Genomic DNA, 19,936 nt, shown 5'->3' on the forward strand with positions numbered 1-19,936 from the left:
GTCATCTGGGGGGAAAAAAGAAATCTAGAAATCCTGTGTTTGTCTTTGCGATTAACTGGATTCTTGTACCTGTTTAGTGGAGGTCAGTGCCTGGTCGGGAGTAATGAGGGGCCCGTTGTGAGCGAGCCCCGGCTCACGGGGCGAGGGCAGGCGGCCCTTTGCTGTGTTTTGCAGAGCAGGAACTAAACCTCTTTCATTGCGTTCTGGCATGGACTCAGGTGAACTTCAGAAAGGTAAAATATATCCCATTCAATGCAGGGATGTGGTAAATTTTTCTGGCCAAAAAACCCCTGCTTTGGCAGAACGAAGCACTACTTGCGAGAAGCACAGCCCAGGGCAAAAAGGCCGTTGCCAGGTTCTTGATGGGGATTCAAGCCTGGATGAAGCCGCGCGCAGCCGAAATGCAAAAGGAGCAAATGGTTACGACTTCTGCCAAAACTCTTTTTACTGGAAAATGACCCGCCAGCGACAGCCGGATCGGGGAAGAGCTTTCACAGAGACGAAAGGCAGCTGGGTTCCCATCACGGGCCTGGGTGGTCAGCTCTGAGTGATGCTCCCCGGGACCTTGTGTGCTGCTGAGCTCCAGCTGGTGTTGCTTTAACGGGATTAGGTGGAGCTGTTTGAAGAAACCATGTTTTGAACACTGGCTGTAGGCTTTCAGGGTCAGAAGGGATGCGCTCGTGGTTGACATGCCCCAGGTGAAGCGTTCCTCTCGAGGAGGTCCTCATTGTGCTGGGGACTGCCACTGGCCAGGTGCCGTTGCTGCGGGGTGGAATGGGCAGCGTCCTGCTCAGCAAGGATCATTTCAACAAAGAGTTGGCAGCTCCACACAGAAAACAAACAATTTCAACATCTGCTTGGGTCGCATTCAGTTTTCTAGTGTTTCGCTTTGTGGGTTGAATATACAACTTCCTTCTTGCTTAGAGGAGGAGTTAATGATTTATGGGTCAACTGGCATAACTCTCCGGTTTCTGCAGAATTCAAACTTTTCTGGATGGAGCCATATCTGAGCATGTAGGCGTAACTCCTCCTTCAGCGCCGTGGGGCTGGGGGACTGGACAAGGACAAGGGCAGCCATCACTTCGTCTTGCGTGAGCCGAACACGCCGGGTCTCTCCATCTCCTGCTGCCAGACCTCCAGGTAACACCACTTCGAGCAATACGGCTTTAGGCGACGTTGCTCCTGGGAACTAGGTTGGAGCTTTCTTGCAACTCTATCGGGCGCAAAGATGAGTAAAATAAATCAAATTAAACCAAGAGCTGTAACAAGGATTGAAGGAAAGCCAGAGGAATGAAACAGCCACGGGAAGCGGTAGGTTTAGGGCAGAAAGCATCGAGACTCTCGTTCCCAGGAGGAAGGTAGGCACGTGGAGCGTAACATAACGTTGGGAGGGTTTAGGGTCATAAGTGATGATCCTGGATAACAAAGTCAGAGAGGACCCTTGCTGACGTCTGGGGGTGCCAGGTTAGTCCAAATTGCACTTGAATTCTGTTTTGTAAAGTAATTGTCCTCCTGAAGGACTTGTCTGCTTTGTAGCTTTAATCAGTTAACGTTATTAGCAGAGAACTGATGTATCTTTTTGGTTAGACGCTGCCCGATCTCTCTCTTTCTGCATGTAATTTATTGGTAGGGGGCTGTACTGACTCCAGCGGGACTTCATCTGACTAAGAATTTGCTTCCAAGAGATTTATTACTAAAACAAGGTGTTTTACCTGTAAGATAATTTTCAGGGGACTTTTTCCAGAAGGTACAGATAAACTCATAGAATCATAGAATCATAGAATTGTTGAGGTTGGAAGGGACCTTTAAGATCATCGAGTCCAACCTTTAGCCTACCCTGACAAGAGCCACTTCTAAACCATGTCCCTCAGTGCCCCATCTACTCTTTTTTTAAACACCTCCAGAGATGGTGAATCCACCACCTCCCTGGGCAACCTATTCCGATGTTTAATAACCCTTTCAGTGAAAAAATGTCTCCTAATATCTAATCTAAACCTCCCCTGACGTAACTTGAACCCGTTTCCCCTCGTCCTATCACTTGTCACCAGGGAGAAGAGGTCAGCCCCCATCTCTCTACAACCTCCTTTCAGGTAGTTGTAGAGGGTGATAAGGTCTCCCCTCAGCCTCCTCTTCTCCAGGCTAAACAACCCCAGCTCCCTCAGTCGTTCCTCATAAGGTTTGTCCTCCAGGCCCCTCACCAGCTTTGTAGCCCTTCTCTGGACACGCTCCAACACCTCAATGTCCCTCTTGTAGCGAGGGGCCCAAAACTGAACGCAGTACTCATGGCCCTGCAGGTACCGATTTGGCCGGTCGGCTGGGAAGAACGCTATGTTGGGGATCCAGTGTTTTTAAGTCGAAGCTGACAAGCTACATAAGTATTTATATTATGGTTGGAGCCGAGCTGTTCAGTCTTTCTTTTTAAAAAGTTTATTTTCAAATTTTAATCAAAATTTGTCAAAAATGCGAATGGATGAGACTAGTGCAATAAAGCCTGTGGGAATCGCTTAATGGCTACAGTTAGTTGTGCTGTTTACGTTGTATTTTCCCGTCTCTGGGTCTGCTCAGCTGGACCCAGCCTCCCTCACCCAAACCCGGCTCTGCCCCAGCTCCTCCGCCCCGGCTCTGGGTCCCGTCAGCCGGAGAGGAGCCAGCAGCGGAGCCGCTCCGCTCTCCCGGAGTGTTGCAATAGCTCCTGCAGCTCCCGGTCCACGGCCACCACTGTGGGAACCGCTGAGGGATGGAGAAATGAGACCCATCCCTATGAGCTATGGTTCTCCTGAGTGTAAATAACCCCCCTGCTCTTTTTACAGGTATTTGGCCTAGAAAAAGAATGTGGTAACTTCTGTGGGGTCTCCGGACGGGGAGGCTGGAATAAAGAAAGATGCCAGCTTCGGAGCCGAGGAGGCAGAGGGATCGTGCTGCTCTCCTTGGGTTATTCCTCGCTGCTGCTCTTGTCGTGGCTGTCCAGAGTAAGTGAATGAGTCCGTCGGGGGTAATCTGAGATCCCTCAAAGGGAAACCTTCTCCCGGGGTTTACAAGACTTGGATCCTTTTTTTTTTTTCCATGTTGCCTTTGCATTTTGAGAACATCGTAAATCTTTGTGATCAGAATCTATCTTCCTTTGCCTTTTTTTCCTTTCTGTGTAAAACAGATGTAAAATTATTCCAGCTGAAAAAGGTGCAATGACTTATGCTAATGGGGGAGAGGAAACGGTTAATCTGGAGTTTGTCTCCAGCCTTTGAAACTGCTGGATGAGGTGCGAGGAGCACAGGACCTCGTGGGGTGATGCCCCCCAGCCTCGGCCACCCCCAGTCGCAGACTGTGCTTCTGCTCTTTGTTTCTAGCTTTAAGAAGTTTTAAGGCCACCAAAACGTCCTCGCCTGGACCATCAGAGTAAATCAGGCCCGAACTCCCACCGCTTTTCCTCCCAGTGTCTTTCTGATGGAGTTTCTTTCGGTAGGCGTCTGCGATGCTCCGCCGCGTATCCCGTCTGCAGAACTCAAAGAGGAGCATCAGGGCATTGCTATGTTTCCCGTGAATTCCAGAGTGGAGTACGTCTGTCGTCCAGGTTATATGAGAAGTGTCAATGCCCGAACCAGTCTTGTTTGTGGAAGGAACAATAGGTGGCACGGATCACTGGACATGTGTACACGTGAGTATGTATTTGGTTGACTTTTGATTTTGTTCTTTATTCGGTGATGCCGTCAGCTCATTGTGTTGGACACCCAAAGGGACCTCGTGGGATGGTGGGACACGAGTGACCTGACACGAAGCCCTGGTTGTGTTCCGCAAAGTACTGGCAAGGATGGCAAAAGCTGGAGTCTGTTTTGATGTTGACTGTGTTTGATTGCCCACTCAAAGGATGTTCTTCTGCTCAGGCACTTCGTAACTCTTGGTTCAAAAAAAACGAGTATTTCAAGCTTGCAGTAGGAGAATGCTTTAGCTGGGAAGAAACACTGTCGCACTTGCCAGGGTTACTGCAAAACCCCACTTCGACTGCAGTAACCCTGGCTGCAGGTCATGATGCATCGTGAATGATGGAGTAATTTAGGGTTGGAGGGGAAATCTGGATGTCTCTGGTCCCCAGCCCCTTGCTCAGTATTGGAGGAGTCTTCTGCTTTCCTGCTGCCATTTCCTGATTCTTCAAGAACGTGAAATAAGAGCTAACTCCAGTCCTGTTGTCCCCCAGCAAAGCTGTGTGTCTACCCTGGAGAGCCGGCCAACGGCAGACTCATCCTGGAAGGAAGGTTCACTTTTGGTGCGGCGGTGAACTTCACCTGCAACACTGGGTAAGCCGGCGGCACTCAGGGCACGGGTCCTCTTCTTCCCCGGCGATTTTCTTGAAGTTTTTTCCTCTAGATTAAAGGCTGTCCTGGCAGAAGCCTTACCAGTGTAGGTAATTGCAGACTGTGGTTGAAATATCTCTTAAGCTTTCCTCTGAGAACTTCAAGACTGTCAGAGTTTTCTTAATCTCATACTTTGAGGCAGTTCTTCCCGAACTCAAGCTTACTCTCCTGGCCCTTTCTAAACCATTTCCAATGTTTCAGTGTTGTCTTGAAGAAAATATATCAATACTGAACTCAGAGCTGCAGTGACAGCTATAGCTGGCTGATACAGTCGATGTTTTTCCTTAAAAGTCATGTGTGGTTTGTTTTTTTTTTTAATTAAAAAGTGCTTTTGTCAAAAGCCAGTGTGTCTTTGAAAAAATGACGTTGATGGCAAATTTCTGATCAGCTGTAATTACGATAAAGAAGCCAGAACCATCCTGGTGGTGATGTTATAGGTAATACATCAAAACTGAGTTTGTCGAGTGATTCCCTCTCCCCTCTTTCACACAGGTTCAGACTGGTTGGAAATTCTCAAATTCGATGTGTGATTAAAAACGGGGTTGTTACATGGGACAGAGATATTCCCTTCTGTGAGGGTAAGTACGAGTTCCTTAATGGACTTACAGTTGAAATGCTACTGGGGGTGGATACGGAAGCAGCCGGGTTGCCCTGCTGAGGATTTCAGGGGAGCCTGGAAAGACATTTTTCCTTTTGTGTTTTTCTTCCTGCATCATCTGGCAGAAATATTTATTCGCTGTCTGGGAGTAAGGCAGCTTCATGTAAGACTGGTACATCCCCAAACCACTCTGTGCCCAGGTCAGAGCTCTGCTGTCTGGGGGCTGGCGTGCAGCTCCCCTGAGACCTGCCCTTAATTTCTGACCCTTCTGGCACCTTGTGTTTCATTTTTTTTCTTACCAGCCCTTTGGTTCAAAACAAATTAAGTTCTTTCTCTCTTGTTCTTCCCTCCCTCTGCCATTTCTCCCCCCTCCCTCCCCAGCAATTCCATGTTCACCCCCTCCAAAAATAGCTAACGGAGAGCACAGCGGAGCTGACAAAGAGCACTTTGAATACGGAACATCTGTCACATACCGGTGCCACGCTGTCAGAAGGGGGGAGAAACCTTTCTCGTTGGTGGGAGATGCCTCTATTTTCTGTACGACCACAGACAACATAAACGGTGTCTGGAACAAGCCAGCCCCGGAGTGCAAAGGTGAGGTGGGCGATTGCAGGCTCGTCGGGGTGGCATCACCCGTAGCCCCTTCTCCGCTCCCTACAGCTAAAGCTGTTTTCTTCTCGGAGCCGTCTCTCTCCTTTACCTGGTGGAATCGCCTCTTGCAGACGAGCCCCTCTCATTTTGGCAGCAGCAACAGGATTTAGGGTCTCCCCTGGCAGGGACCGTGGCTGCTCGCGGTCACCGACTCAGCAGGGGACACGGAGTGGGATTTCAGTAGCGTTCGCAGCCCAGACGGTGCGTCTTGCCTGCCGGCCTGTGTAAAACATAATGCCTGCAAAGAATTCAGAAAGCTGCTGTGATACCTGCTGCCCTTTCCTATGTTCATTTTATGCTTTGCCTTAATAAAAAGTATAAAATAATAACAATAATGAATATTGTAAGGTGTTCAAAAGCATCACGCCAGCCTTTGTCATGTCCGTTTTCAGCCTTTTTGGTGAACGCATGTGAGAATGTTTTTAGTCTCCTAATCTCCCCTGTCGAGCATCATTTCCTAAGTGGTGGTGTTTCCCTGCCGCAGTGGTGGGCTGTGAGCATCCCAGCGTGGAGAACGGGAAGCTGCTGAGCGGGTACCGGGCTGAGTACACCTACAGAGACACCGTCATCTTCGACTGCAACTTCCGCTACGCCATGAACGGCAGCGACACCTGCACCTGCAGCGAAAACGGGCTCTGGGACCCGCCGCTGCCCCTCTGCCAGCGCAGTGAGTGTGCTGCGCCCAGCGCTGCTCCGGCAGCTCTGCTTCCCTGAAGTTCCCGCCCATCGCACAGAATCTGAGTGGTGGGGGTTGGAAGGGCCCTCTGGAGATCATCCCCTCCAACCCCCTGCCAGAGCAGGGTCACCCAGAGCAGGTGGCACAGGAACGCGTCCAGGCGGGGTTGGAATGTCTCCAGAGACGGAGACTCCCCCACCTCTCTGGGCAGCCTGTGCCAGGGCTCTGCCACCCTCACAGCAAAGAAGTTCCTCCTCATGTTGAGATGGAACTTCCCATGGTCAAGTTTGTGCCCGTTACCTCTTGTCCTGTCCCCGGGCACCACTGAGAAGAGCCTGGCCCCATCCTCTTGCCACCTGCCCTTTAGCTATTGATCAGTATCGATGAGATCCCCCCTCAGTCTTCTTTTTTTCCAGACTGAAAATACCCAAATCCCTCAGCCTTTCTTCATCAGAGAGATGTTCCAGTCCTCTCATCATCTTGGTGGGCCTTTGCTGTCCCCTCTCCAGCAGTTCCCTGTCCTTCTGGAACCGGGGAGCCCAGAACTGGCCCCAGCGCTCCAGCTGTGGCCTCCCCAGGGCAGAGCAGAGGGGGAGGATGACCTCCCTCCACCTGCTGGCCACACTCTTCTTGATGTCCCCCAGGATGCCATTGGCCTTTTTGGCCACGAGGGCACATCTCAGAAAGCATTAGGTCATGAAAGTGATGGCTCCAAGACTGAACTTTTTGATTTTTGATTTATTTTTTTTTTTCCTGATGTCTCTGTAGCACTAAGGTGACTTCAGGAATTTATGACTTGGGGCCATAAAGGCTAAAGCCTTGTCCCATTCCAGCTGGTGAGCATTTCTCAGGAGAATTCAAAGGGACTAAATTAACCTCACTACACTTTATTTTGAAGTTTGTTGGGAGCCTCAGATAGCATAAATTTTATTAGAAATTACATCTCGTTCTAACAGGGAAAATTACCATGCAGTCCGAAATTATGCATATGTTTTCATTGGTCTCCTTTGCGTTCAGTCGTTAGTGTTATTGAACTCAAACGATTAAGTGCATCTCAGAAAGAACAACGTGAGCCCCTGATTTTTACCCAAATTCTTTCTCTTTACACACCATTATGGGCCTTGCTGGTTTATCGCTGGCGATGTCCCTAAATGGCTCTTTCACTCCTAGGTAGCTGTGACGACCCTCCAGATGTGCCTAATGCTGTTAAAGCAAGACTTGCTGGCAATTTGTTTCCTGTGGAGACTGTCATCACCTACGAGTGCAGGGAGGGCCACCAGTTCAGCCCGGGAGAAACCACACGGCACATTAAGTGTCTGCCGGATTTCACATGGACTGAAACTCCGCATTCTTGCGAAAGTAAGTGTACGTTCCTTCGGCTTGCTTGCCCTTCTGATTTGGCAAAATTATTACCGAACGAAGAGACTGTACGTGGTCCGCTGCTGTGCAGATGGCAGGGTGGGGGAGAGCGAGGGGGTGCTCCGGGTGACGTTTGGCATCTCTGGTCTTTGCATGGGACTCTTGAACTCCTTTGATTTGCTCCCCAGCCCCAGGGTTTTCTCTCCTTTATTTACCAGTATGCTTTCTAGTCCCTTCAACCTGTGGAAAAAGTCATTGCGGTGTCGAGGGCCCCTCGTGCCATCCCAGGGGAGGCTGGGGCTGCAGAATCCCTTGCAAACAAACATCCCGTCCCCCAGGAGCGCCCAGGGATGGTGGTGGGGCAGATTTAGTGTTGTGATGTGTCTGTGTCTTACAAAGCATTCGCCCTCCTGTGTACAATCAACCTGCTGTCGGCCAGATGGTTTTGCCGTGGTTCCACACTCACCAATGTTTGGCATTTCTCAGGAATTCATTGCTCAAATCCAGACATCAGGAATGGAAGGCCCTTACGTGTATGGGCGAAAGACGATTACGTGTATGGAGACACACTGGAAGTTACGTGCAATGATGGCTTTGCTTTCAGAGGCCATAGCAGTAGCATTGTGCTTCAGTGTACCATTGACGGTAGATGGGATCCAGCAGTACCGGAGTGCACGCCAGGTAGGCGAGAGCTGGCGAAGCACGTTGGCTTGGCGACTGCTTGTTTTCGACTGCAAAGGTTGGGGTCACTGTATCCAGCGGAGCTGTCTGCTGACATCCACAGAAAGATCTACAGGGGGCATTAGATGATGGTGGTAGTAGCCAAGGAGAGTTTTGCTCCGCTGCAGTGTATCTCCAGATGTAGTCCTCCTGTGTTAACTTGGAAGAAAGAGGCAGCAAAAGATCCAGATTAATTATATTGCCTGGGGATTGCTGTTGGAAAAGTCCGGGGTTTGGGCAGGGGGCTGAGCTGGTGTCTGGGGGGTGGGATGGGAAGGTGGGTGTTGGTAGCTCTTACAGGCTCCTGAGAAGCCTGGGAGACACTTACCCGGCTGGAAGGGGATGTGGTTTGTGCTGCGGACGACAGCTGGGCTGCTTTGCTGACGTGAGGCTTGGGAGCAGAGGACGTTCCCAATGCATTTCCCCTCTCGGAAGAAAATGCAACAGCATAAATAAGTGACACTGCTGAAACTAAAAATCCCCTAGCGATGGGGGCACCACAGCAATATAGGTGAGCTGCTGTAAGCTGCCTGAGCCCAAAATCTCAGGAAAAGCTTGCCAGGAGGAAGGAGCCTGCTCCGCTTCAGAGGCTCGGTTGCGCATGGACCCAGCTCTGCAGCACATGCCTTTCCCAGCAGCCTCAGAAAAACCTGACTGTGGAAGCAGAAACTCCTCTAGTGTTGCAAAGGAAGCACTGAGACCTGCATCTGGATGATAGCCACCTTTTTTTCCAGGGTTCAAATGTTCTTAATAACTGTCTTCTCCACAGAAACCATCTTCACTGAGTTTGTTCTGAAAATACATGACATCCTTTATTTTCTGTTGTTTCTAGTACCTCGTTGCCCAAAGCCAGATATTACTCATGGAACAGAGGTCTATAAAAGCAAAAATGACTACACAGTTGGGACCCAGCTGAGGCTGGCGTGTGATTCGGGCTATCTCCTCAGGGGCCAGGACTTGACGGTGTGTCAGGCCGACACGAGCTGGTCTCCCCCGTTACCGTTTTGTGATACAGGTATGTGTAACACCGCGCTGAGAAGAAATCTCATGCATCAGTATTCAGAAAGAGCAGTCAGAGACAGACCTGCCTTCAGCATCTGCTTCTGGGGAGCAGGACGACGATCAGTGGCTCCTGGGCTGATGGCACTGAGGTGGCTTCTCCCTGGAGATGTGACCCAGGTGGGAGCCGAGCGAGGAGTGGGAGCCTTGAGCCGGTGTAAGAGGCTAGAAGCCAGGCAGCAACTTCATGTGGATCTGCCACACTACAAACATGAAGTTAACTCTTGTACTGACTTCCCTCAAGTGATTTTGAGTCTCACCTGAATATGATAATCGGCATTTATTTATTTATTTATTTATTAATCAATTCCCTTTATTCCACAGTCTGTGGCCCCCCTCCAAAAATCACCAACGGGCAGAGCTCTGGCCTGGGGCAGGAGCAGTTTCCCTACGGCACAGAAGTGAAGTACAGCTGTGTGGAGGGTCTGTCCCTCATTGGGGACACCTCCATCTACTGCACCTCTGATGACGGGGTGAACCTGACGTGGAGCGGACCGGCCCCAGAGTGCAGGGGTGAGTCGTTTCTCCCCGACGGGCTCAGACTGGAGCCAGGAGCTGGGTACGATGCTGGGGCTAAGCCCCAGCCCCGTTACCTGCCCTGGTCCAGGAGTTCCAAACCCAATGCCCAGGCGGCTCCTCCGGCTCCTGCGCGAAGGTCTCAGCACCACGAGCTGCTCAGTAACCCCAGGGACTGGTGGGGTCTCCCTGGGGGCGGCTGCAGGCAGCTGAGGATCAGTTCTCTGGAGTGTAAAAGTGACGCAGAGAGCATGGGGAAGAGCGGCTCTGCGCCGCCTGACCTGGTCCCGCGTTGTCCCCGGGGAAGGGCAGCGGCCAAAGCCCCCCCTGCTCTGTCCCCGCAGTGGTCCGGTGCCCCAAGCCCGCAGTGGAGAGGGCCAGGATGACTCCGCAGAGGCTGACGTTTCCCTACGGGGCAGGCGTGCGGTTCTCCTGTGAGGAAGGCTTCGTGCTGCGCGGCGATGCCGAGAGCCGGTGCCTGGCCGACGGCGCCTGGCACCCGCCCCTGCCCTCCTGCCAGCCAGGTGGGTACCGGCCCCCGGCAGGTGCTGGTCTGCACAGGCTGCTCCTTTGAATCCCCAGACGCAGGTGGGATTCGCAGGGAGTTTTCTCCTCCACCTCCTCCCATTACATTATTTTTTTGGCATGCATTTTCCTTTCAGTTCATTGTCCCCCGCCCTTGATAGAGGAGGACATGACGCTTCGCACTCTTAAATTATGGTACGAGGTGAATGAAACCCTGTCGTTCTACTGCAGACGCAATGGCAATCAACAAGTAAATACACAATCTACCTGCTCAGTTAACGGCACTTGGATACCACCGCCCACGTGTGTAAGTACCACCATCTGCCCAGGCTTTGCCTGTATCTCGCCCCATTTAGAGCTGGAATAGCTCTGGTCTGACCTCAGGTGGCTGCTCCGTTACAGCAGGGCTGGGCGAGGGGCTGCAGCGGGAGGGGGATGCTCCGCACGTAGGTCCCTGCAGTGGAGTCTCATGCCCTCTGCCTTTGTTTGGGTTCTTTTAAAGAAAAAACGGGATACATGTGAGAAGATTCTTCGACGCAGGGAAGCTTTCCAGTGCGGAATTCCTCTGACAGAACTGAAAACCCTGCTGGAAGTCCAGAAACTGTACCTGGAGATCCAGAAACTTGAAAAGGATCTAAGAATCACAGCATATGGCTGACTGTCGTCACTGGTATCATAAGACCCGTCCTCTTTGCGTGTTGGATAATCATGCTGACTGAGCATTTTTTATGACTTCTTAATTTGTGCTAATACTTAAGTAGCCAGAACAAAATCTACCAATCAGTCAAGGAACACATTTGGTCATATGGGGAAGTCAGAAAGTGACTTTTTCTGGCTCGTTCTGTTAGAGCTCGCTGGGTTGGGTTTGCCCATCACTTTCTACATTTCAAAGCTTTCCATTTAGATGCGTTTGTTATACTGACAAGTGCGTGGTTAGAAAGGAACCGAGTGGAGAGTAAACTTTTGTCGGAGCCGAGCAGATGCCGTACAGACAGGCACGACCATGGCAAGAGCCACCGACCCACACTTGCCCACAACTGCTGCACCTCCTTCAGCCGCAATCCAGCACACCCCATTGCTGCTCTGTTCATTTATCTCGCATTCATTATTGTGAACAAGCACTTAACTGCCTAATTAGCGGTGACCTTCAGAGCAGGCGCAATGAAGAAAACTTCAAAGCCTGTCTTCTAGCATAACAAAAAATGCCAGGTTTTCTTCCCAGGCAGGACAGATGTAGCTGGGGCCACAGCAGTGCCACTCGCTGCATCTTTGTGTGCGCACCAACAGCGGTTGTTGGGAATAAAAGCGTAAAGGAAGAAGCAGCTGAATTTTTTTTCTGCAATGTCCAGTAAAGGGGAAGCGCTCTGTTAGCACGCATCTTGTGATCGGACCAATACTCCTTCACCACCAGATTACAATAAAGCTGCAATTGCAATGACAGCTGTGTCTGGCTTTTAATAATTCTGTCCTATCTACAGGAAAGGAAAGAGGAGGTGCTTCAGCAATCAGTGCTGCATTAGGCTCGGAGGGCTGCTGTTCCCTGGGCAGAGTGCGGGGGTGTGCGGCAAGGTGAATCCGCACCACCCAGCAGCGGCTCCCTGCGCTTTGGACACGAGGCCAGGGTGCTGCAGAGCCATTCCAGCTCTGAAATACCTTTATTCCCACTGTCCCCAGCAGGGCAGAAGGCAGAGCAGTGTTCTCTCTCTCCCACGGTACATCCTCCCTGGGGAGCTCAGGGAGGGCAGCCCTCGCCTCGGGCAGGTCAGAAGGGCCGGGGGGTGGCAGTGTCAGCGGGGCTCGTCTGGCCTGTCCCCAACTTCCCACGGCTGCTTCCCCTTCCCCGGCACGCTGCAGCAGGCTCTCAGCAGGGACAGGCTCTCGCCTGCCCACAGTGCTGGCCCAACAGCTCCTGCATCATGCTGGCGTCTCTCCTCCACACCATGCCAGCGTTTCTCCACGGGCTGGGGCAGCTCCTGGCAGTGGTGGTGCTCGTGCTGCAGCCGGCTGGGAGTCTCGGTGAGTGTCACTCCCCTGCTCATTTTCTTTGCTTCTGTGGCTCATCTTTGCTTGCGGATCAAACACGTAAGGATCAGGTTAGGAAAATTCAGCGGGAGCCCTTCCTCTGGCTGCAGCCGCTGCTGATCCCTTTCTGTGCCTGGTGTTCCTGTAAGGACAATCTGAGCTCGGTGGTGCTGCTAATCGCCCGTTTCTCCTTTTCTGCTGCACGTCTAGATACTCGCAAAGAGCCACCCAAAATTCCCAATGCTTCTCAGAAGTCTCACGTTGGGGTACAGACCCCCTGGGAGCGGTGTTAAGTGCGGCTGGCTCGGAGGCTACGTGCTTGTCCCTGGGACAGCCCGGGGCCGGGTCTCTGTAGAACTGCTCCTGCTCTGGGGTTCGGAGCTCGTGTCGCAGGCAGTATGTCACCCTTCGCCTCGCCCATCCGTGCGGTAGCTGACAAGTGGCTCCCAGGGTCAGAGGATGTTGCTACGGTCTGGGGCTCAAAGATGAGGATGGTGGTGGGATGGGGGGACTCAATTAGACAGGCACTAGCTTTTACTGTTTAATTAAAAGGCTCATAGTTAGCAATTTGAGTGGTATCAGGTTGATACCAAGGTCGATGCTCGAGCGCTGAGGCAGCCTGTAGACATCTCGAAGGTAGCTGGTGCATTCTCACGCATCCCGCAGACTGGCTTCAGGACAGGAGAAGTGGGGATTTGCTGACTAATGTTTCTAGGAAGGGGAATAACTCAGTTTCTGACAGCGAAGTCGAAAGTTCCTTTAAAAATGGGCCTTTTCAGAAACTTCTTCAATGTGTGCAGCATCCCCAGCCCTCCCTGCAGAGGCATCTGCTGCCCCCCAGCTGCCAGCACCGCCTTTGCAAGGTTTTTTTTAAATTTACTTATTTTTTTTTTAAATTTACTTATTTTTTTTTTTAAATTCACGGTGCTTGGTCCATTTTCCAAACGTAACCAACAGAGCGCCGATACCTAAGCTGGGGCCTGGGGAAAACACAGAGGTCTTCAGAGATGCTCTTTCCATGGGTATCGGTATTCAAGGAGCATTGCCGGCGCTGCCCCGACACGGTCCAGGTGTGGCGGCGCCTGGGATGCTCTACCAGGCTGTGAACCAGGTATGACACTAACACAGGCACACTGTGGCTTGGTGACCTGCCAGCACCTCTTGTAAGGCGTGAGGGAATGCCGGTTATAGCTGCCTTGGTTTAATGTTCTCTCATACTGTAGTTTGTGACCAGCCCCAAAATATTTCTCATGGGATATACAGTAGCTGGACAAAAAAGTGTCTTGTTGGGACATGAGTGACGTGCGTGTGTGGTAGAGGTTACACACTTGTTGGAGAACCTCTTGTTTGTTGTAAATCTGGAGATGGGGTGCCGGCACCCTGGCGTCACCCCGCTCCTGAGCGTGCAGGGGAGTCGTTCTGCAACCTGCTAGAGCAAGTGCCGTCAGGCGAGGGCAGAGATCGTGTTTGATTGTGTGCGATGGAGAGACCATGTTTGATTGTGTGCAATGGAAATGCTACACGTTGGAGTCTACCGGCGATGACTGCTCAAGCACGCTTGTTTGACCCCTAACCTCTCTGCCTCAGTTGCTGCTTTTGTTAAACTGATTTGTCTTCTCTGACCAGAGGGAGGAGCAGTGACCGCTGGTCACCGTAGCTGTACTCAGTGAGAATAACCCTGAAAAGCCCTGTTTGGTGATCCACAGAGGGTCAGTGTCCTGTCCCAGCCATCGCACACGGGCAGCTGAAACCTGCACAGAACTTCACCTACGGCAGCACGGCCACGCTCAAGTGCGATGCCGGCTACGTCCCCGTGGGTGCCACCACCCTGCAGTGCCTGAGCAATGGCAGATGGCACTCACGGATGCCCACCTGCGTCCTAGGTATGCTCAGATCTCTTTTCTCGGTACCTTGCCTCCTATGTGTAATTGCCTGCTTGTATTTCACTAAAAGCACGTGCGGTGTTGGCAGGAGAGGGGTTGGAGGACGGGCACCACCGCCAGCTGTGCTGCCTGATGTTTGGCAGCAGGATGCAGGGGAGACCTCGTCAGTCTCTACAACGACCTGAGAGGAGGGTTTAGCGCGGGGGGGGTCAGTCTCTTCTCCCAGGTATCAAGCGATAGAACAAGAGGAAATGGCCTCAAGTTGCACCACGGGAGGTTTAGATTGGATATTAGGAAAAATTTCTTCACCAAAAGGGTTGTCAAGCATTGGAACAGGCTGCCCAGGGAAGCGGTGGAGTCACCATCCCTGGAGGTATTTAAAAGGGGTGGAGATGTGGCGCTGATGGACGTGATTTAGTGGTAACTTGGCCGTGCTGGGTTCACGGTTGGACTTGATGATCTTAAAGGTCTCTTCCAACCAAAACAATTCTGATTCCCCTCTGCTCTTTCACCGCCCCGGGTATGGTGGCAGGCTGTCCTGCCCTGCTGCGAGGTGCATCCAGCGAGATGCAAAAATGCCCAAGAATAAAGACTCGTTAGATTCACCACGTCCTTTGGTGGATTTGTCACCGTTATTTTTTCCCTTTTCACTTCGCCCCCCTCCCCCACAGCGATGCTGAGTGTCGCTGCTGCCCCTCGCTTCTCTCCAGGGTTTGTGCCCTTGCGCGGGGGCAGGCTGGGCCCCCCCAAAGGCAGGGCTCGACTCCGTGCCCGGCAGGACTGTGGGGAGACCGCCCAGCTCTCAGGGTCCCTGTTGTCCCCTGCTCTGGCGCCAGGTCGCTGCCCCTACCCTCCTGCCGTCGATTACGCGGACCGAAGCCCTCAGCACACCTTTCCAGTCGGGACAACCGTGACCTACTCCTGCAGATATGGATACACTCTGCTCCCCAACGTCTCCCCAGTAACTACTTGCCTTGAAAATTTCACGTGGTCTGTGATCCCAAAGCTTTGCCAGAGTAAGTATGCCATTCCCTTCGCTTTTCCAACAAAGCATCAATGTAATGATGTGGAAATAACAAAATTTTCAAGTGATGCTGAGCCATAAAGACTTTATTGAGCCGTGCTTTGGCTTCACTAATAATAATTTTGCTTATCAAAGGGTAGCGTGGCTGCAAAGAAGTAGCTGCAACTCACGCTGATTGTTTAGCTGTTCAAACAAGGATGGAGTGATGCAGCTAGTGACATGCCATCCCTTCAGCACAATTTATAGTTAATCACAGGGCTCAGATCATTCTGCCTTCCAAGAGAAACGGTTGTTATCACATAATTACCGTCCCTGAGCATGCTGGGCCTGGTGAGAGAAGTCTGTCAGCATTAACAGGCCGCCTGGCAGGTTCTCTGGGTCAGCAACCGCCACCATGGGAAAACACCCGCATGCAAATGTCTCCTGCTCTCCCCTCCCGAGCCAAACCATGGGAGCTCCTTCTGACGCGGGTGTTCCTCAGGGGTGCAGTGTCCCAGCCCGACCATCCTCCACGGGAGGGAGACCAGCCCCAGGAAAGACGAATACACCGTTGGGCACCAGGTGGAATTTCAGTGCGACCCCAGGTACGTGCTGAGGGGCAGCCAGAGGATCCAGTGCTCGGCCGACGGGACGTGGAGACCCCCGGTGCCGTACTGCGACAAGGGTGAGCGCGGATGTGGGCAGTGCGGCGGGTGCTGGGAGTCGCATCTCTGCAGCGGGTAGGAACAGCAGGGAGAAAATCACGTAACCTGAGCATCAGTTCTCGGAGAAGGCGGTGTTGGGAGAGGGGGTCCAAGTCCACAGCATTACATGGCTTTAAGGTTTTCATCTTCTATCAAAACTGTAATTGATTAAATGTTTTGCGTAAAGGAACTCGCAGCCATTTCTCAGACTGTTCAAGGGGTTTATGACACTTGCAATTCCCTGACCCTGCTGATGAGCAGGATAATTTTTCATGGAAAAGGGATGGGGACAAGGGAAGGCTGGCTGAAGGAGGGGGGACGGAGCCCACGCTGAGGTCCTTGGGCTGTGCCGTGCGGGGGTGGTCAGTAGCTGGGTCAGTCTGGGAACGCTGGCAGAGCCAGGGCCAAACCTAGCGAGGAGGACTTTGAGGAGAGCAGCCCTAAGTATGAGCATTGGGAACCGGCTTCTCCTGCTGCTTCCCTGCACTGCTCTGTCTCCCTGCACGAATGAAGAAAATCATCATTTTTCCTTTCTCTATTCTCTCGTAGTTTGTGGCCCCCCTCCAAAAATCACCAACGGGCAGCACACTGGCTTGAGAACGGAGCAGTTTCCCTACGGCACAGAAGTGAAGTACAGCTGTGTGGAGGGTCTGTCCCTCGTTGGGGACGAGTCCGTCTACTGCACCTCTGACGACGGGGTGAACCTGACGTGGAGCGGACCGGCCCCGGAGTGCAGGCGTGAGTCGTTTCTCCCCGACGGGCTCAGACTGGAGCCAGGAGCTGGGTACGATGCTGGGGCTAAGCCCCAGCCCTGTTACCTGCCCTGGTCCAGGAGCTCCAAACCCAATGCCCAGGCGGCTCCTCCGGCTCCTGCGCGAAGGTCTCAGCACCACGAGCTGCTCAGTAACCCCAGGGACTGGTGGGGTCTCCCTGGGGGCGGCTGCAGGCAGCTGAGGATCAGTTCTCTGGAGTGTAAAAGTGACGCAGAGAGCATGGGGAAGAGCGGCTCTGCGCCGCCTGACCTGGTCCCGCGTTGTCCCCGGGGAAGGGCAGCGGCCAAAGCCCCCCCTGCTCTGTCCCCGCAGTGGTCCGGTGCCCCAAGCCCGCAGTGGAGAGGGCCAGGATGACTCCGCAGAGGCTGACGTTTCCCTACGGGGCAGGCGTGCGGTTCTCCTGTGAGGAAGGCTTCGTGCTGCGCGGCGATGCCGAGAGCCGGTGCCTGGCCGACGGCGCCTGGCACCCGCCCCTGCCCTCCTGCCAGCCAGGTGGGTACCGGCCGGGGGCACGTGTTGCGCATCTGTGTCTGCCCTCGGGGCCCCCCCTACTGCCTTCCCTCTTCGCAGAAGAAACAGCTGACGTTTACCAGGCAATAGCTGCGTTTTCCTTGGCAGTCTTGTATAAAGCAGGCGCTGAGACAGGGCAGGAGACACCATCGTTACTGATTTTCTCCTCAGTGCACATTCGTACTGACAAACGTCGATCTGCAGACTCCTGCGTAGGGATGCTTGGGTTGAGACACTGACAGAAAACAGCAAACGTGTAACATCTCCCAGGGGCTGTTCTGACCTTCACCCTCCCCTCTCGAAGGGCCTGGGGAAGTAACTGTGCTTTAAGGCTTGGTTTCACAGTTCCACAGATTTAAGGTCACCTGCACTGGCTCAGTCTTCACAGATTTCTGTTTTTTTCTACTTCAGCTCTTGCTGAGCCGCCTCTTGCTGTGGGTTTTCCTTTCAGTTCTGTGTCCACAACCACAAGTGGCCAAGGGAAGGCTGAAAAGCACTTCGGAAGTTAAAACGTGGTACCAAACAAATGCGACTGTCACTTTTGAATGCCTTGATGGATACTACTTTCCAGAGGATGCAGTCACGGCTTCAGAAGATTCTTGGACGGCCACGTGCTTGCCTGATGGCAGCTGGACACCGCTGCCCAAGTGTGTAAGTACCGTAGTCTGGCTGAGTCCCTGGGTGGATGCTGCCTGGCGTCTAATATGATAAATATCCGCTTGAACGTCTTAAAAGCTTTTGCTTTACGGTGCCATTGGGGGATGCAGACTGCGCCGGGGCAGAGTGTGGCAAACGGGACAGACGTGCAGGGCCGTGGGTGGCTCTCCATCTGCTGCACTGCAACATTGCATGCTTTTTTCCTGGGGTTTGTTTGTTTTGTTTTACTTTACTTTTTAGCAGACAAAAGAAGATGATGCTGATGTATGTGAAGAGGTTCATCACATCAGAGCGGTCTTTGAATGCGGTGTGCCTACAGCAGAACTGAAAACTCTATTGGAAATACAAAAACTGTTTCTGGAGATTAAAAAACTAGAGCTGGAACTAGAAAACTTGAAAAAGTGAGTCCTGTAATGCACTGTAATGGTCACCTTTCCTTTGGTGACCACACGGTTTCTGTAGTGACAATGTCTATACGAAGGCTCTCGGTGACACTATTGTTCATGCTTGCATGCGTATAGCCAGAGGAATAATAACCGGTTCATGGGAGACTGCTTTTTCCACGCTAGATGCTAGAGCGTAGAGAGATTTTAGCTCTTGTCCTTAAATCTGACAAGCTCGATTCCATATTTAGCAAACGTGTTTTTTCACAGTTTATTTTAGGAAGCATAGTAAGAAATTAAATTGAGCTCCTTCAAGTCACTGAATAAACTGCGCTAAGCTGAGAGAAGGGGGACTGAGGTCCAGGGAAGTAAAGTTCTAGCGGAGATGAGTTCCTGGGGCTCTAAAGGTGCTTTTGCCGCGATCTTTTGGCTGGTGGTTTGGGCAACAACAGATCCCCTGCCCGTGCCGTACCGAACTCAGGCTGTCACAGCATTAGCGAGCTGCTTCTGTCCAGAAATAGCAGTGAAGTGAGCGTTTAACTACCTGATTTTCTGTTAATCTAGCTCGTGATTTCTATTCCTCAAGTTAAGGGCAGTTACATATAAGAAGTGCGTTTGCAAAGGCTTCTATTCTCTTATCCCTGGATTTAAAGCAGGCAACAGGTTTCTGGCCCAGGACTGTACGCGACAGAGGTCTGCGGGGTGTCATCTTCCATGTCCCTATTTCTGGCAAGCAAAGGCTAAGAATAGATGTTGTAATTTTAAGGGTAGAGAATCGAAGTGCTCTTACTACTCGATCAGCGGTGATCAGAGCTCTGCGATGCAGCAATTACCCCTTCCCTTCAGGATTACAATAAAGATGCAGGTGTAACCACGGGTGTCTTGTAGTCTGTCACTGACTTACAGTGGTCCCACGGTGGCTCTGACAGAGAGCCCTAGCAGGTCCTCGGGGTTCTTGGGAGCCGCAGCCAGCACAGCAGCGCGCTGCTGGGTGGGAGCAGGGGGAGCACTCATCTGCAGTTTGCAGCGGTATATCATTGCCAGATGCGGGCTTTTGCGAGCTATTAGAGTTGCTTAAAACGTTACTAGAGCCTAAGGCACAAAAGGCAGGGAGGAGGTGGTGTCTCACATCTTCAGGCAGAGAGATGCTCGTGATAATGCATCCTGTGCTTCACCACGTCGCGGTGAGCTCCGCAAGGAGAGGCATTCTCGGAGGCACTGCGGTTCTCCCTGTGCCGCAGGGAGAGCAGGACTGCACCCTCCTGGTGGGACACCTCGCACCCCTCCGTGTTGAGCTCCCCTGGGACTGCAAACACAACGTGTCTTATCTCCCCGTGCAAGGCTCGAAACCCATAAGCATGAATAAGAACTGGGTGTTACGTCCCACACGTGTCTCAGGGTGCGTTTGAGTCGTCGTGACTGATGTCAGACGGGATATTTCAGAGTGTTAGTCAGTGCACAGATGCATTCGCTCACACCCATTCCTAACTACAAATGAGTCAGGCGAGCAAGAAAAAAAATTAACAAACAAAAAGGATAATGCTTTTTTTT

At 52.2% G+C, this 19,936-nt stretch overlaps 1 protein-coding gene across 1 annotated transcript; it reads left to right on the top strand.

Annotated features, from left to right (window-relative positions):
- The first annotated feature begins 488 nt into the window (after positions 1 to 488).
- LOC141733604 (complement receptor type 1-like) lies at positions 489 to 19,762 on the top strand. The gene is made up of 22 exons (XM_074564185.1): positions 489 to 1,140; positions 2,811 to 2,969; positions 3,461 to 3,652; positions 4,190 to 4,289; positions 4,839 to 4,924; positions 5,326 to 5,538; positions 6,080 to 6,262; positions 7,442 to 7,630; positions 8,117 to 8,311; positions 9,183 to 9,365; positions 9,734 to 9,922; positions 10,270 to 10,449; positions 10,588 to 10,757; positions 10,953 to 11,103; positions 12,305 to 12,466; positions 14,179 to 14,355; positions 15,192 to 15,371; positions 15,861 to 16,043; positions 16,612 to 16,800; positions 17,148 to 17,327; positions 17,797 to 17,996; positions 18,243 to 19,762. Exons 2-22 carry the CDS (start codon positions 2,882 to 2,884, stop codon positions 18,405 to 18,407), a joined length of 3,555 nt encoding a protein of 1,184 aa, XP_074420286.1. The 5' UTR covers positions 489 to 1,140; positions 2,811 to 2,881; the 3' UTR covers positions 18,408 to 19,762.
- The last annotated feature ends 174 nt before the right edge of the window (positions 19,763 to 19,936 follow it).

Source organism: Larus michahellis, chromosome 21 (genome assembly GCF_964199755.1).
Source record: "Larus michahellis chromosome 21, bLarMic1.1, whole genome shotgun sequence".
In the NCBI taxonomy this organism is placed as follows: Eukaryota; Metazoa; Chordata; class Aves; order Charadriiformes; family Laridae; genus Larus; species Larus michahellis.

Coding starts and splice junctions, on each gene's coding strand:
- LOC141733604 (XM_074564185.1), top strand. CDS start 2,882: ATGCCAGCTTCGGAGCCGAGGAGGCAGAGGGATCGTGCTGCTCTCCTT. Junction 10,450..10,587: donor CCTGCCCTCCTGCCAGCCAG/GTGGGTACCGGC, acceptor TTTTCCTTTCAG/TTCATTGTCCCCCGCCCTTG. Junction 16,044..16,611: donor GGTGCCGTACTGCGACAAGG/GTGAGCGCGGAT, acceptor ATTCTCTCGTAG/TTTGTGGCCCCCCTCCAAAA.